This window comes from Callorhinchus milii, unplaced genomic scaffold (genome assembly GCF_018977255.1).
Source record: "Callorhinchus milii isolate IMCB2004 unplaced genomic scaffold, IMCB_Cmil_1.0 Scaffold5, whole genome shotgun sequence".
Classification (NCBI taxonomy): domain Eukaryota; kingdom Metazoa; phylum Chordata; class Chondrichthyes; order Chimaeriformes; family Callorhinchidae; genus Callorhinchus; species Callorhinchus milii.
In genome coordinates, this window is record NW_024704746.1 from 24,376,395 (window position 1) to 24,393,894 (window position 17,500).

At 46.8% G+C, this 17,500-nt stretch overlaps 1 protein-coding gene across 1 annotated transcript in view; it reads right to left on the minus strand.

Annotated features, from left to right (window-relative positions):
• Window positions 1-11,012, minus strand: part of LOC103182801 (polo-like kinase 3 (Drosophila)) — a 15,322-nt gene extending 4,310 nt beyond the window's left edge. The window contains exons 1-10 of the mRNA XM_007899943.2: window positions 10,790-11,012; window positions 7,593-7,700; window positions 7,083-7,199; window positions 6,346-6,475; window positions 6,099-6,186; window positions 5,576-5,671; window positions 4,177-4,375; window positions 3,511-3,637; window positions 3,191-3,303; window positions 2,650-2,718 (exon numbers count right to left, since the gene is read on the minus strand). Coding sequence (XP_007898134.1) covers window positions 2,650-2,718; window positions 3,191-3,303; window positions 3,511-3,637; window positions 4,177-4,375; window positions 5,576-5,671; window positions 6,099-6,186; window positions 6,346-6,475; window positions 7,083-7,199; window positions 7,593-7,700; window positions 10,790-10,927 — 1,185 coding nt within the window. The 5' untranslated portion in view covers window positions 10,928-11,012. The remainder of the gene's footprint in view (window positions 1-2,649; window positions 2,719-3,190; window positions 3,304-3,510; window positions 3,638-4,176; window positions 4,376-5,575; window positions 5,672-6,098; window positions 6,187-6,345; window positions 6,476-7,082; window positions 7,200-7,592; window positions 7,701-10,789) is intronic.
• Between the last annotated feature and the right edge of the window lie 6,488 nt (window positions 11,013-17,500).

The following is a 17,500-nucleotide window of genomic DNA, read 5'->3' on the forward strand; positions in this document are numbered from 1 at the left end:
GTCTCAGTGACGTGATAAGGCGCTGTATCAAATGCAAGGATTATTATGAGGAATTGATCGGTTATAGAGGTGAAATCAGAAAGGAGGTACAGATGATTCTGTACCTCACGCGAGGTCAGGCCCATACACAGCAAGTCAAGGCTGAGGCATGAGGAGCTCAAAGGAAAGGAAAGGTTGTCACGGAGGTGGTTCAAGGAGTAAAGGCATTGGAGGAAGCAATACAGCTTGCAAAGGTTACCAAGCCAGCCATAACAGGAAGTCTGGGTTCTGCAGACTCCAGCTAGTCAAATGGAAATGTTATGGTCATGGCTTCTGACAGTGACTGAGCGATTACAATTTCTGAGGTTTGGTCAACAAGCAAAAAGCAAACGAAGATCGAGGCAAAAGGATCTGCTATTGTGAAGCGAGCATTAGTCAAGGCAAAGAGAAGCCTCACAACTAAGTGCTTCCCTTGGCAACACTTGCACATCAAGCGCTTTGAGGGGTTTCAGCCCAGACATAACTACCTTCCAATTGAACAATCATCAATTGTAACATCATTACTGCCAATTAACGTAAGCGTAAGAGGTTTCAGGGCAGCTCCAAGCCTCTCCTGGCTTGATAGCTCTCATTTCCTGCCCTACTTACTGGACATTTCAATTGCTTCATTTTCCAGAAACTCTTACAACCAAAAATCATCAGGATCATCTATATGTCGTTTAGAGGTCAACCAACCAATCCTCCTGAAGCAGCGCCAGGGTTAGAGCTGCACAGGAGAACGTACACCCGATTTACGGTTCACTAAATAGCAACTGAAGAGCGCAGGTTCTGCTTATTGCGATATTACTCAGGAATAAAAATAATAAATTGGTCACTTTAATCGGCGGCTGTTTGTGGGGACGCTGCTGTGCGCAATCGGCTGCCGCGTGTCACCCGCAAAATATACAATTCGCTCTACAGTCTATTCTGTGAAGAGCTTTGAGACGTCTCAAGGACGAGATAAGGCGCTGTGTCAAATGCAAGGATTATTATTATTATTATTATTATTATTAGAAATGTGCAGTTATCAAACATTGGGTGCGGCCGGAAATTGAGTCTTAGCATCACAGCCGCCTGACTGTCACCCGTTTCCTGCCTGAACCCTGTGCAGCTATGTATTTATTTGTATTTTTGGCTGTTGATTTATTTATAAAGAGAGTTGTTTGTATCAACAGAAAATCCAAATACTTTTCTCAGTCACATGTGGAGTTAGAATTAAAGCAAATGTTTTAGTAATTTGTGTTCCAGCGACTTGTAACCGACCGGACCGGACCCTGAAACAAACGGATTGGAGACGTCAGGAACTTTCTGCAACTTTAGTCATTACAGTTTCCGCAACTTTTCTCAACGTGGGGGGAGGAGGTGGAGGAGATGGGGGGGCGGGGATGGAGAGGGAGAAGGTAAGGGGGGGATGGAGAGGGGGCTGTGGGGGAGAGGGGGCTGTGGGGGAGAGGGGGGCTGTGGGGTGGGGAGCAGTGTGTGGGGAGGGGGCTGTGGGGTGTGTGGGAGGGGGCAGTGTGGGTGTGGGGGCTGTGGGGGGGTGGCTGTGGGGTGTGTGTGGGGGGCTGTGGGGTGTGTGGGGAGGGGCTGTGGGGTGTGGGGAGGGGCTGTGGGGTGGGGGCTGTGGGGTGTGGGGGGCAGTGTGTGTGGAGTGGGAGGCAGTGTGGGGCGGGGGGCGGTGTGGGGGTGTGGGGGGGGCGGTGTGGGGTGCCCCGGCCCCCCTACCTGTACAGGGGGTGTGTGTGGGAGGGGGCAGTGTGTGTGTGGGAGGGGCAGTGTGGGGGGCGGTGTGTGAGGGAGGGGCGGTGTGTGAGGGAGGGGCGGTGTGTGGGGGTGTGGGGGGGCAGTGTGGGGTGCCCCGGCCCCCCTACCTGTACAGGGGGTGTGTGTGGGAGGGGGCAGTGTGTGGGGGGGCAGTGTGGGGGTGTGGGGGTCCCGGCCCCCCTACCTGTACAGGGGGTGTGTGTGGGGTGGGGGCAGTGTGTGGGTGGGGTGGGGGGCTGTGTGTGTGGGGGCAGTGTGGGGGTGTGGGGAGCCCCGACCCCCTACCTGTACAGGGGGTGTGTGTGGGGGGGCGGTGTGTGTGTGTGGGGTGGGCGGTGTGTGTGGTGGGGTGGGGTCCCGGCCCCTACCTGTACAGGGGGTGTGTGTGGGGGCCGGTGTGTGTGTGGTGGGGGCAGTGTGGGGGGGGGGTGGGGGGGGGGTGTGGGGGGTCCCGGCCCCTACCTGTACAGGGGGTGTGTGTGGGGGGTGGGGGCCGGTGTGTGTGTGTGTGGGGGGGGGGCGGTGTGTGTGTGGGGGGGGCGGTGTGGGGGGGGGGGGTGGGGTGTGTGGGGGGGGGGGCGGTGTGTGGGGGCTGTGTGGGGGGGTGTGGGGGGCTGTTGTGGTGTGGGGGGGTGTGGGGGCGGTGTGTGTGTGTGTGGGGGGGGCAGTGTGTGGGGGGGGGGGGCAGTGTGGGGGGGTGGCCCCTACTTGTGGGGTGTGTGGGGGGGGGGGGGCGGTGTGTGGGGGTGTGTGGGGCGGTGTGGGGGGGGGTCCCGGCCCTACCTGTACAGGGGGTGTGTGTGGGGGGGGGGCGGTGTGTGGGGTGGGGGGGTGGGGGTGGTGTGTGGGGGGTGTGTGGGGGCGGTGCCTTCTCGATTCCTCCTCTGCGGTTTCTACTGGAAAGGAATTTGCTGTCTGGCTGATGGGAAACGTGTGCTAAAGAGAAAAAAAAACAAAAGGTTATCTATAAGCTCAAGAACCCACAATAAAAATATCATTTGACTTTTTTTACAGGACAAAGACATGTCTCTCCAGTTAACCAATCCAAATTTAATACATCATTTCTTTTTCGGTTCTCAACACTAAAAATGCCAATTTTTACTTCAGATAGTGCGTAACTGACATCCCTGCTTGTCCCTCGTGCCCTGCGTTCCACCATCGATAGCCGCGCTTTCAGCCAATATGCCCCGAAACTCGGGAGCACTCCGCCTCAAACCCTCCGCCTTGCCCCCCTCTTTCCCCATTTTCAGGTCGTGCCTGAAGACCTTCCTCTTCGACTGTGCCTACGGTCACACACACCCCACCCCCGAAGTCTTGCTCCGCCATTGTCAAGCGCTCTGGGACACTACCCTGCGTGAGGGGCGCTATATAAATGCAAGTTGTGATTGTAATATAGAATAGTTCTTACCTCAGCTGGATCTGCAGTTTTGTAGCTCATCTGTCTGTGGATTGAAGTTTTCTCTGCAAAATCTACTGCCAGTTTGGAAATTTCCTCTCTGTCTACACAGACAGATTTAATATCTGCAAACAAGACAAAAGCAGCCAGAGTCAAAGACTGTGCGACCACCACAGACTTTAATACCAGAACCAGTGTTTACTGGTAGCCAATAGAATGGATTTAAAATGATAGATGGGAGCACGGCACTGAATTCCCAAACAGAGTAAGCTCCAACCCAGTTAGTCTTACATATAGGATTCACCCCTTCCTTCACCCCCAAAAATACCAACCTTTGGATTTCTTTCTCCCAAAGAAAGTCTCTGTAATTTTCTTAAGGAGGCTTTTGGTGGGTGCAGGAACACTCAGATCCGGAACCATCAGGCAACTGCTCGAGTGGAGTACGTCGGGGATGAAGCCCTGAAAAGAGAAATCAGAAACATGAATCCCCTGAGCCTGGTTGGTATATGCCAAATAGAAGAGTTTCAAAAGACATTGAGAATGATGTCTGATGTTTTTTTGTGTAGTTACTTAACATGCACCACTAGTCTTTGGTTTGCACATCAGAGCAACACATCTTTGTGCCGTTAGCTCAACTATTAGCAACCACCCAACAACACAATAAGCCACAACAATCAGCAACAGTGAACAGCTCCAGATCGAAAATTAGCCTTCCTATTGAACATGAGTCAAGTTTCTCTTTACACCATCAGTCAACCTACTCGGAGGCCAACACCATTTAACGGTCTTAATGGTATACAGTAAAATCCATATTCTACTAATAGATGTGGTGACATTCCATCTCATCAGATCACAGAATGAATTCTCAGTATGTACCAACTGCAAACATCTTGTGGGAATCAGGTCTACATCCTAAAGACAGTCAATATCAAGTTGCCAGAATATGCACCTTCCCATTCAAATTGCACAAAATCATTCATTCTGGAAAATGTCCTTACTTTAGTAAAAAAATCATGGTTGATAATTTCATCTAGGGTGGGACGGTGTTCCGGATCTTTCCTCAGGATGCTGGCCACAAGATTCTTTGCAGCCACTGAAGACGTTGAAGGCATGGTATACTCGACTGTCCGAATGCATCGGTAGGTGTCCTTCAGATCTGTGGTCTCAAATGGTGGGCGGCCAAATAGCATAGTGTACCTGCGAGAGGAGTGTTCATAGTCACGTGATAATCTGGCTTTTTAACCTCAGTATTTGTACAGTTGTAAACTATAACAAACACATTGCTACAGCACAGGATGATTGAATTCACAAACCCACAAAAGTCTAGTCTTGCTGTGTAGTAAGGGAAAGAACATAATCATGTCTTTTCCTGATGAAAAAGGTTACCATCTTATTATTGTCATTATTGGAGAAGACAAACAGAAACTGGTGCATTGAGCTCCAGCAGATCATCCAAATTTAGAAAATAGGCAAGATAGAAGTGGTTTCTCAGGAATTAGAAGCTAGGACAGCATTCAAAAGAGGAAAGTACTCCACTCAATATACTCTTGAAATTATATCTCCAATCAATCAGATTTGGACTTTGAAACCACTTTGAAAGAACTTTTTTAAAAAAAAACCATGAGTCAAAAATATTGAAAATGAAATGAGCATTTCAGTTAGAACAAAAATTGGTAGTTCAAGAATCCACCCAGGATGGGCAATGAGGTTATAAGTTCAGAGCAAAAAAAAATATACAGTTGAGGTTACCAAGCAAAAGGCAATGTGGTTTCTCAAAGATTCAGATTTAAAACCTTGGGGGATGCATACGTCAATGCACACAAATATCAAAAGTTACAAACACTTTGCTGAGAATATAATTGGAATAGTTCATTAAAAATAAAGTCCCTGGATAAGTGAGATGGGCAGCTATGATTTCACTAAGCTATCTAGGTCACCTAGGTTGCACCAATTTGTCAAGGTTATTTTTTGCCTTCTGGATTCAGATATGCAAGGCTGCTGCATAATGCGAGATGTACATCTACAGCAGCCCACAAATATAGTCAATTCACTTCACAGTATATTCTGTGAAGCGCTTTGAGACGTCTCAAAGACGTGATAAGGTGCTGTATCAAATTATTGTATTATTTGTTATTCCAAGAGATAGAAGCAACAGGAAATGGTTTTGGGTTTGAAGCTTCATGGTAGTTCTCAAGCACTCACCACTTGCACAAATGTCAGTTGTGTTTTTAAAAGAGCTAAGGTTGTGGTGAGTGTTGATATAAGATACTGGGTTCTTGTTCTAAACTGAACAACATTTCAGCTAAATATAGATGCAACTGTCTGCAGAGGTTTGCCACTATTTTCCATAATCTGTGTGGTGATGAATTACTGAACATAAATAATAAAAACACTTACATTACACAGCCCAATGACCAGACGTCAGCCTCAGGCCCGTGCCCTTGTTTGTTTAGTACCTCTGGGGCCAGATAGTTCGGAGTACCACAGATTGTCCTGGAAAATACACCAAACCAACACATTTTAGAGACTGAGATTGTATCTTGCCAAAGCCGCAAATATCCTGAAACTATCCAAACTCCACCAACAGACACTTGAAGGCATCTTGTGTAAACTTTAGAATTTTACAATCCCAGATGAACGGGCTTGTTATTTGGACATTGTAGAAGACGACATAGACGTACAATGTGTATTCTCTTCTGCCAGAGCACTATTCCCAACCACAACTGCAAGGTTATCCATCAGTGCAAGTGGAGATGAATTTTTCTTCAATCGTGTCACAAGTTATTAGTTATTAAACGCAGCAAACAATCAAAATCAGGGACCTTATGGTTAGGGATCAACCTTCCAACCTCCCAATTTAGGCTGGTAATTGCCACCAGATATCAAGATATCAAATTATAAAAAAGTTGCCATTACACACCTTTTCCTTTGATCTTTTGGCTCCAGTTTAGTGGCCAAACCAAAGTCTCCAACTTTCACTTCCATAAGGTCATTAACAAAGAAGTTACCTGAAGGGAGAGAGCAAGGTCAGAATAAACACTGGACCACTTCACATTACATTCACACAAAGGCAAAACTAAATGTCTAAAGGCTTCCACACAGTAATGTGCAATACAGCTTTAGCAGCCAGTAAACAAATTTATTGTAGTCACAAGTGTTATACAAACCTAGTTTGAGGTCTCGATGGAGAATATCCCGACCGTGTAGGTACTTGAGGCCCAGTATAATCTGTCTGAGGTAATACCGAACTTCTGGCTCCGTTAACGTTTTTCTAGCTTTCAATATGTGTGCTAATGACTAAAGAGAGAAAACTAGTTATACATCAAACACAATTCAATGTTATTAATATTAAGAATCCTTGCATTTGAAATCGCGCCTCATCGAGATGTCTTGAGAAGTACTTTGCAGGATATACTTGATGGTATTTTGTGAGCAAAACTTGCAGCCAGTTGTGCACAGCAGCGTCCCACAAACAGCCATGAAGTAAATGACCAATTTAATCTGGGATATTGTTGGTCGGGACATTGGGGCATAACCTCCCTTCTCTCTTTTTGAATAGTGCGATGGGATCTTTAATATCCACCTGAACAGGCAGACAGGACCTCAGTTTAACATCTCATCCCAAGGATAGTTGTCCAGATATTACGAGACAGCAATTTAGATTTAACTTAACTGAAGATTTAGATAATCAAGACTCAAACTACTGAATACTCCCCTACTCAGCCACAAACTATAATCCTTTCATTAGCAGCTCAATGCCCAACCAGGAAGGGTTAATACTAAATGAGAAAATTGTTGGACGCATTCATGCAACTTTCAGTATTTCCGCCCACCTGAACACAAATGAAGAACAGACCCATTTAAGAATTGTTTTAATTGTGCTGCTGCCATTGCCTTTACTTACCCTGTTCCTGCAGTGCTCCAGAAATATATAAATGCTTTCATGATCTTCAAAGTTATGGTAGAATTTCACTATGTGTTTATTTGACAGAGACTTGTGGAGTCGAATTTCTTTTTCAATCTGTGGGGAAAGACAGAGCGAGTCCCAAGTGAAATATCAGCTACAACAGATGACTACAGCTAAAGCTCCAGCTCCTCGCATCTAACACACCATATTATTCAATCCAGGGAGATCCACAGGTCCATTAAACAGGTGCATGGTAAATCCTTTGGAAAGTGCTTCCGACCCAGGTTGTACCAAGTTGCACAATTGCAGTAATAAGAGCGCACACAAAATAGCGAAGAGGAACAAAGATCAGAATATAGATCTGCCATTTGCATATTCGACTGCAACAAAAAATTAGAACCATAAAGATTACAATTATACATTTTGGCAGCAGACCAGAACCCACCAGATAACTAGGAAAACTAAAATATGGTTCTCTCTAATCTGTAACTTGTACCTGGTCCTTACCTTTTCTTTTTGATGAGGTTTTGCGACCCGGGTGTGTGGAATAACCTTTACTGCGTACACTCGATTACTGGACACATCAGTCATTTCATAGCATCGGGCAAATCCACCCTTTTTTTAAAAAAAAGATAAGATTGTAGTACAATAATCTGACTCTCTAATTCCATCTGATTTTAGATCACCCATCATTTGGTCAAATTACTCACAGATCACCATTATACACAGAGTCAAGGAAGTCAATATTGCTAATTAGTATTTGCAAACCTTGATTTTTTTAAAAACTAATGAAACTCAATCTTGACTGCGCTGCATAATGAGATATTAATAATAATCCTTGAATTTGATATAGCACCTTATCATATCATTGAGATGTCTCAAAGTGCTTCACAGGATATAATGCAAAGTGTAGTGACTGTATATTGTGGCCGAAACGCAGCAGCCAATAGCGCACAGCATTGTCCATATCCAAAACTAAACTAGTTGACTACAATCTTCAGAATCCCACTCAATCTGTGGCCATTTCTTCTCTCAGTTTCTATCTCCTCAAATACAATGTGCAAAGAAAGGTATTGAATTGCAAAGTTGTATAGCACTACTGTACAAGGGCTTTTCTGCTCCAGAAAGCAAGCTACCGAGAGGCAACTGCATTGTAACATGATTACTCTATTGCAGGATGTTAGATCCCCAAAGCAATGCAGAAGCAAACTTTAACCCATCTGACTCATCCAGACATAAAACCCTCAATATATACATTTGGGAGATCTCACAAGACAAGTCAGCTTTGCACCAGATCTTTTGGAAACATGGCTGGGGATCTTAAGTTTCTCTAGGAAGCACTAAAAGAAACCAGTTGACATGGTTTTTCTCTCTCCCTTTCCTCTCTGCCCCCCACAAAAATCTCCAGGGAGGAAGAACACATTCCATTCCAACAATCTATCGCTGGGATTTCCATGTGTAGGTGGGATGCATGGAAGTCTCAGCTGGGTTTGGAGACTCTTTAGCGATGGTGATGGGTTTCCGCTTGTGTCAGACATCAGGGCTGGCCAAAAAAAAGCCACAAAAATACATTCTTCCAGAGTGATGGGATAGTGAGTTTCCATTTCCACTGCTGCAAATCCACGTGGCAATTCAAATCAGCTGGGAAATAGATCAGAGAAATTCACAAAGAATTCCCCCTCCACCCCCTTCACTCTCGGTGCCAGTAAACTTTAGATAGAGTTTTAGATCAATCGTACAATAATAATAATAATCCTTGCATTTGATACAGCGCTTTTCATGTCTTCTAGACGTCTCAAAGCACCTAAATCGTAGAACTATGTGCTCATTTGTGTAAAACAGATTAAAAGCAACCTTTTTTAAAAATGTTCAAGGACTGTTCATTTGGTCAGTGTCCAGTCAAATGGATCGGGCAGTCTGTGGAAGATGGGAATTGTGGCAAAAAGAACCCACCTTCCCAATTCAGTGACCTGCCCTCACAAGAAGAACCATGATCTATCGAGGTTTGATTTTAATGGCACTACAAGTCTACTTGAAACCATAGTCATCAATAAACCTATAGCAGTTATAACACAGTCACTACACTTTGCAGTATATTCTGTGAAGCGCTTTGAGACGTGTCGAAGACGTGATAAGGCCCTGGGCCAAATCCAATGATTATTATTACAGAAATTCTGTCTCTCTCTTCCACCCCATCAAATGATGAAGTCTTAAATCATTGAAAATATTTTTTTTAAACATTCGCTTGAACACCGGGTTCTGGATCCTGATTCAGGAACACACACTCACAATTAAGGACATTGATTGAGATCCTTAACCGGGAGCCAGAAATAGCTGGAACCCCCCCCCCACACACTCTCTCTCTCTCTTTAAATAGCTGGAACCCCCCCACCACACACACTCTCTCTCTTTAAATAGCTGGACCCCCCCCACACACACTCTCTCTCTCTCTTTAAATAGCTGGAACCCCCCCCACACACTCTCTCTCTTTAAATAGCTGGAACCCCCCACACACACTCTCTCTCTCTCTTTAAATAGCTGGAACCCCCCCCACACACTCTCTCTCTTTAAATAGCCTGGACCCCCCCACACACACTCTCTCTCTCTCTTTTAAATAGCTGGAACCCCCCCCCACACACACACACTCTCTCTCTTTAAATAGCTGGACCCCCCCCCACACACACTGTCTTTAAACTCAGCGTTTATTCGACTCAACGCCCAACAGCCTGAACACACGAGTGTTAATGTCAAGTCAGACGATACCCACTCGCGCTGTGCGGTTGGACCGTCAGTAACTCGATCTCTCCCTAAAGTGGAATCAGCGATTGAAGATGTGCTGAATAACCGCAGAGTAGCGCTGAGTTACACTGTCCCTAAACCTTCCCTTTTAGACAAAACCTTCCCTTCTGTTTTACAGAAAAAACATTAGGCGCAAAACCCATAAGATTTGCAGATTTTGGGCTTAAATAAATAACAGCGAAACTTTAAACTGAGGTTAGAGTTTAAATTCGGACCAAATCACTGTCCACTTCAAACCCATCACATCAGAGCCGAATGGACGGAGAGCGGTCACTGAGACAGAAGCCAAACAGCCCAACAGCGGTACCCCCTCCCCCTCAGCCCCCCTCAGCCCCCCTCCCCCACCCTCACCTCAGCCCCCCCTCCCCTCAGCCTCCCACCCCCCCCCACCCTCACCTCAGCCTCCCTCCTCCTCAGCCTCCCACCCCTCCCCCACCCTCACCTCAGCCCCCCCCTCCCCTCAGCCCCCCCCTCCCCCACCTCACCTCAGCCTCCCTCAGCCCCCCCCCTCAGCCTCCACCCCCCCCCCTCCTCCCTCAGCCCCCTCCTCCTCCGCCCCTCCTCCTCCTCCCTCAGCCCCCCCTCCACCTCCCTCCCCTCCACTCCCTCCCCCTCCCCAGCCCCCCCCTCCTCCCCTCAGCCCCCCCTCCTCCCCTCAGCCCCCACCTCCTCCCCTCAGCCTCACTCAGCCCCCCCCTCCCCCCCTCAGCCCCCTCCCCTCAGCCCCCTCTACTAACTCACTAAACCGCTGCCCTCCCCTAACCATTACCAGACTGACTGACCCGCCCTGAACCATCCCCACTACCCAACCCAGACCGCACTGAGTGACTCACTACCCCACACCAACCAGACTGACTGACCAGCGGCCGGGGTCCGGCTGATGGCTGAGCGCGCGCGGCCGTTACCTTCCCGAGCAGTCGGCCCCGGCAATAGCACCGCCCGCTGTTCGGGGTCACGAGCATCCGACACGGCTCGGCTTTCTCGCGGCCAACCCGGGGGTGGAGGCACTCGTGATCCCCGGGGGGGGGCACATCCGAACTCATCGTCCTGTCAACGGGAAGAGCGGCTCCGGTCGGTCAGCTCCGGGGGTACAGAGAGAGAGAGAGACAGAGGGGGAGCGGGAGCCGCGCGGCCACTCACTCACTCACTCACTCACATGTGGAGGGAATCCCCGGCGGCTCCGACACTTGTAGCCTTTCCTCCCGTGACGTCAGCAGGAGAGCCCCGGGGGCGGGGCCTGGACCCGCGGCTCACAGCGCAGTGCTCACAGCTCGCCTTCCCATTGGCCGCCGCCCTCAGCGGGAGCCACGCCCACAGCCTCTCCCATCCAATCACAGGCAGCGCACTGGCTCACAGCCCCCCCCAGAGCCGGGTCTACCCCCCACCCCCCCCTCCCTACCCCCCACCACACCCCCCCTCCCTATCCCCCCACCCCACCCCCTCCCACCCCCCCACCCACCCCCTCCCTAACCCCCCACCCACCACCCCCCTCCCTACCCCCACCCCCCCCCCTAACCCCCCACCCCCACCCACCCCCTCCCTAACCCCCCACCCACCCACCCCTCCCTAACCCCCCAGTCCCCCACCCCCAACACCCCTCCCTATCCCCCCCACCCACCCCTCCCTAACCCCCACCCCCACCCACCCCCCCTATCCCCCCCCCCCCTAACCCCCACCCCCCCGCTCTAACCCCCCCCTCTAACCCCCCCCCCCGCCACCCCCCCCCGCTAACCCCCCCCCCCGCTCTAACCCCACCCCCCCGCTCTACCCCCACCCCCGCTCTAACCCCCCCACCCCCCCCGCTCTAACCCCCCCCCCGCTCTAACCCCACCCCCCCCACCCCCACCCCCCCGCTCTAACCCCCCCGCTCTAACCCCCCCCGCTCTAACCCCCCCCCCGCCTTATCACATCTTCGAGACATCTCAAAGCGCTTCACAGAATATATACTGTAATGTGAATTGACTGTATATTTTGTGGGTGAAATGTGTCAGCCAACTGCACACAGTCGTGTCCCACAAACAGTTGTGGATTGAGAGACCACATTATTCTTTTTTTAAGGCATTATCACCCCTGGAAAAGCAATATACAGTCACTCCACTTACAGTATATCCTGTGAAACACTTTGAAACGTCTTGAAGACGTGATAAGGTGCTGTAGCAAATACAAGGATTATTATTATCATTGAACAAGTGGCAAAGGTTCCAACACCCGGATCCAACACCTCGCTCCCCCCGAGAGAGAAATGGAACAGTCAGTGTATGACAGTGCAGTTTAACTACACAGATGCAACTTGTTAGCATGTTCTTGCAAGAGCTCGAGAATGCCTTGAAACTCAGATATGGAACAGCTGTTCCTCAGCAGATTAGAGTGACTGGTCCAATCATTGCCAAAAAAAAATCAAGGCATAGAGGTCCTCCTAAGTCTGAAGGAATCAATGTGCTTCCATTTGTTAGTGTGAGTTTAATCTTATTCACGAGAAAGCTGCCAATGCTGTCACAGGAGGCTGCCATGCAGATGTGATAATATTCACAGTATTTAATATAGTTTGAGAGTGGAGACCAAACGTGAATTGGGAAGGCAGTTAAATATATTTTAAAGCGTTTTGTTTCATTAAAACTAATGTGTAATCTCAATTGCGTTGTCAATTTATTTTTGGTGCATTTTTATAGAAACACGATTAGTGAGCAAGATGACGGGGCTATGATTCCAAACTTGAGTCACCACAACACATGTCTTCCTTCTGACACAAAGGATCAATCATTTCCAGAATTCTATGATCCTTATGTTAGCATCTAACAGCCTGGCCCGGCCCCTCCAGGATCTGGAAGGGCAGACCCAGTCACTGGGGGCAGGGAATCCTCCCCCTCAGCTCCTGTTAACCCTTCAAGCCAAAACCCTAACGGGGAGGGTGGTCCTAGCTGAACAAACAACAGTAATGCTTGCCAGTTAGTGATATCAATGGCCAAGCTATGCAGCTTGAGCTGGTTTGACTCCAGCAGTTACCCCAATGCACATTTGGGCTCCCCAAGCCTCGTCTCTTGCCAACCTGTGCCTAATACTCTCCGGAATTAAGTAGGTAGGATGCTTCCCTCCAGGGAGAGAGAGAGCGCATTCCATTCCAACAATCCAGCTCTGGGATTTCCAAGTGTAGGTGGGCAGCATGGAACTCTCAGCTTGGTTTGGAGACTCTGCAACATGGTGATGGGTTTCCGCATTTCTCAGACACCCAGGTGACCAAAAAAATAATATTTTTTTCTCTCTCTATTGGATGTTTCTACACAAAAAAGGCAATGAAGTACCACATTGTATAAGTGAGGCTGCTCACTTCTAAATCTTCCCGTATAAGTTTTGATATTAATTGTAAAGCTCAATATTAACAGCTTATTCAACAGTAATCATTTCCATTCAGTGGATATAATTCCCATGGGTGCGTCTGGAACTCCGCAGTTCTATCTGAAAGTTCCATGACATAATATTTCGATGCCCCTCATGTTTTAAGGGAAAAGCAGAATTCTCAGTTTCAAGTGTTTACAGAATGAAATGAACTAAAAACTGAAAGTATGATTGGAATACAGAAACTGACCATCAATGACATCAAATTCAAAACCGTCAGCAAAAAGGCACGAAGGGAAGTTTGAATTTTGCTTACGGAAACCAAAAACTAAAACAATGTGAGTGGAAACACTTCCTGTCATGAGTGACATGAAACGAAACACAGAAGAAATTGCCATAAAGTTTTTCTTTTATGCTTTCTTTATTTAACAGTGAAATTCATTTTAAATCGATTGAATCTTGGAACGCAAAATACATATTGCTTTGATTGACTTACAAACATGTTTGTAGAAAAATGCATTATTCACGTTGCAAAAAATCACATTGAATGCTACATTTTCATTCATTTTTAATCAACTTCTCCATTTTTAGGGCACAGACTAACAACGCAGCCAATGTAGACAAAGGTAAAAAGAAGCACTATGTGCAACAAACATATGCACTTAACCACGTTGTACAAACATTGTGTTTACCCACAACCGCCCACATTCGGTGAAGGCAAAACATTGACCTCATAGACAAGAGAATGAGAAAATTAAATAACGAGTGGAAAACAATGTTCAATACATTTTCCTCTACTTTCTCCTCCTCCCACTCCCTCTAACAGCAGCTATTTTATATAAAATTCACCACAAGAAATTGAAAAACAAGAAACCGGTGAAAAATAATAAAAATAATAATCCTTGCAAATGATATAGCAGCTTATAGCGCTTGATCACTCAAAGTACTTCACAGGATACACTGTAAAGTGTAGTGACTGTACATTTTGTAGGCGATGATGGAACATGGAAAAAGGTGGAAAATTAAACTGAGGAAAACTGGCATTTTGAAATACCAGAGATAGCAATTACACAGACACAATGGGCACAAAGATATAATTACAGGTATAAATAAATACACATGTACTCACTCAAAAACATAGATATATATAGGGACACACACACACACACGTGATGCACAAGATAGAACTATTTCCCCTTACAAAAAATATAATTATTGCTATAGCATTTGTGGATGACATTAGCTGCCACTCATTGGATAATTCCCCCTGAGTTGAACCTTTATTTATCTCCTTACCCAAATACAAGACGCATTAAGCAGAGGGAAGTGCTTACACGTTCCATTGTAGTACAGGGGAGCACTGCAATGTTGGAGCTATCCTTTGAATGAGATGTTAAACTAACCCCTGCTTGTTCAGATGGACCACATTAAAGATCCCACAGCACTATCAAAAACAGAAGGGAGTTTCTCCTGGTGTCCAAGCCAACAATCCTCGAAAATAAACTGGTCACACACTCAACGGCTGTTTACAGGACATTGATGTGTGCTAATCGACTGTCATATTTGCGTACAAATATACACTTAATAGGATTGCTACACTTAACGCTACACTTAATAGGAACTTCTGTGATATGCTTTTTTAAGACAATTCGAAGTGTTAAGGCACTGAATCAAATGCAAGGGCATTAAACAATACTGGCCTCTACTGGTGACTGATCTCTTTATCTGTAAATATATTTTGATGGTAAAATGCTGTCACCTGCTGGACATCGATTTATTTACCACTATGTTAGCAATGTGGTTGATGTTCATACAACATTCTGTACAGTTGTACGTCAGTGCCTGTGCGGAAGCAGCATGGTGTCAGACATATGATCATTCCACGTGTACCACAATCTGGATTCCATGTTACCATTCGAAAAGAGAAGGGAGTTTATCTCTCTCTCCCGGTCTCCTGGCCAACAATCCCCCAAATAAAATTGGTCACTCACTCCACGATGGTTTGTGGGACATTGCTGTGTGCAAATTGGCTGCCGCGTTCACCCACAAAATACACAGTCACTACACTTTACAGGGTATCCTGTGAAGCGCTTTGAGCTCACAAAGGGCAACGTGAGGAGTGGGTGTTCATAGGTCATCATGAGTCGAATACTAATCTAACAGATATTCTGTAGCATGAAAGTTATGACAAATCCTAGTACTTCCACTACTTATATTGTGTAGCCCAAACACTTTTAGGAGTTTTTAGTGAAGCTACAGACCTCATTGGAGGGAGTGATAAGGCACTATATCAAATGCAAGAATTTTAGGAAAAAAATGACCATTTCAGAAATAGCGATTGCTATCCACAATTATAATAATGTTCACGTAAATTTGTTGTAGAAGTGGGGAGAAACATCATTCCTCTTCTGATGGGCTAGAAAATGTCTGACAGTGAAAGCTTTCCTCCTGGGAGTCAATGATTTATTTCACCCCTTGATCCCGACAATGGTGGCTCTGCTTAATCTGGAATCTAACAACAGGATACGTGTCTGTCATGGAACTCCCTCCAATGAGGTCTGTAGCTTCACTAAAAACTCCTAAAAGTGTTTGGGCTACACAATATAAGTAGTGAAAGTACTGGGATTTGTCATAACTTTTATGCTACAGAATATCTGTTAGATTAGTATCCGACTCATGATGACCTATGAACACCCACTCCTCACGTTGCCCTTTGTGAGCTGTGCAGTTGAATATTTCTGATATTTTATGCCTATAATAAACTGCATTTCCTGTCTGTCAATTGCATTTTCCCTCAAGGGAGCATTATTTTTTGATTGAACCAGAAGTTGCAATTCCAAACATGTAGATTTTAAAATAAAAGCCTGTTGACTGAACACCCAGTGTGGCTACTTGACAAGTCAGAGCAGGTCATGCAAAGACTGATCATGTACAGCCCAATATGGCAGGGAAAAAGGGAGGGTGTCTGTTCTGGAATCTCCCAGAAAGATCCTCCTCCACCTACTGTTCACCAGAACCACAAAGAATCCGATCAAATCCATTCCCAACACTCGCTGCTACACAACCCCACCCACACAATGTAGGGTAATGTGCCCCATAACGTCACGTGTGGAGCCACTGTTTTACACAACACGTACAACTCCCCGAGATAATGATAATGAGAAGCTTTCTGGCAGGTGATACAGTGCTGTTCATGTTCGGAGGGCAATCGATCTCAAACTGATTGACTCTGAATTTACAGGCCAACGTGAAAGCCAGTTTTGCAAACAATATTCCATGAAGGGAATTCTGGGGAATTGCTAACCAAGACATTGGGAGGAATGATATTCTCTTTTCACAATGTGCCTCGGGACCTTTAACAGGATCTCAGTTTAACTTCTCAAACCAAAGGGCAGCATCTCCAGCACAGCCCAGCGTTATCAGAGGAGCCTCACCCTGGCCTGGCCGAGGACCTGAACCTACAACCTTGAAACTCGGAGGCCAGAGTGGTACCAACTGGGCCTGAATCTACACCAACACTGTGACAGCCCACGGCAATGATACTGAACAGTGATCTCTCTGGTGTAAAGCTCTGAGCAGAATTAGTCTCGGCTCAATGTCTGGAGCTAATGTGACTAACGAAGTTAAAGCAATTACGAACGAGTTCATTCCCCTTAATCCCTCCCTGGATTTACCATCATTAATGCTTGATGTCAGTTTGCATCTAAAGGTTGTGCAGTTATAAGAAAACAATAGAGTGTATACATGGCATGAAAATATAACCATGGAATACGCTCCGATTACAGTGATGCTTTCTCTAAACTAACAGGTCAGATATCTCCAGGGTATGTTGTGTCCTTAATTAACAATTCATTTAATGAGACTTGTCCGCCGACACATGGAGATCCCAGTAATAATGCTGCTGTTGCTCAGAATACAGTACTACCAACACTGTACACTAGGGGTCTCTCCAGAGCAGGTGGAGAGGGCGGAGCCCAAGTCCTGTTGGTACATTGCTCACCTGTCACTTTAAGGGGAGTTTTCACCAGAGACTGAGGGAGTGGGAGTGAATGTACACCAACCACATTCCTCAGCCTCAGCCACCCTCACCCCCTCACACTCACCCTCACTCTCTCTCTCTCACCCTCACCCCCTCACACTCACCCTCACTCTCTCTCTCTCACCCTCACCCCCTCACACTCACCCTCACTCTCTCTCTCTCACCCTCACCCCCCTCACACTCACCCTCACACTCACCCTCACTCTCTCTCTCTCACCCTCACCCCCTCACACTCACCCTCACT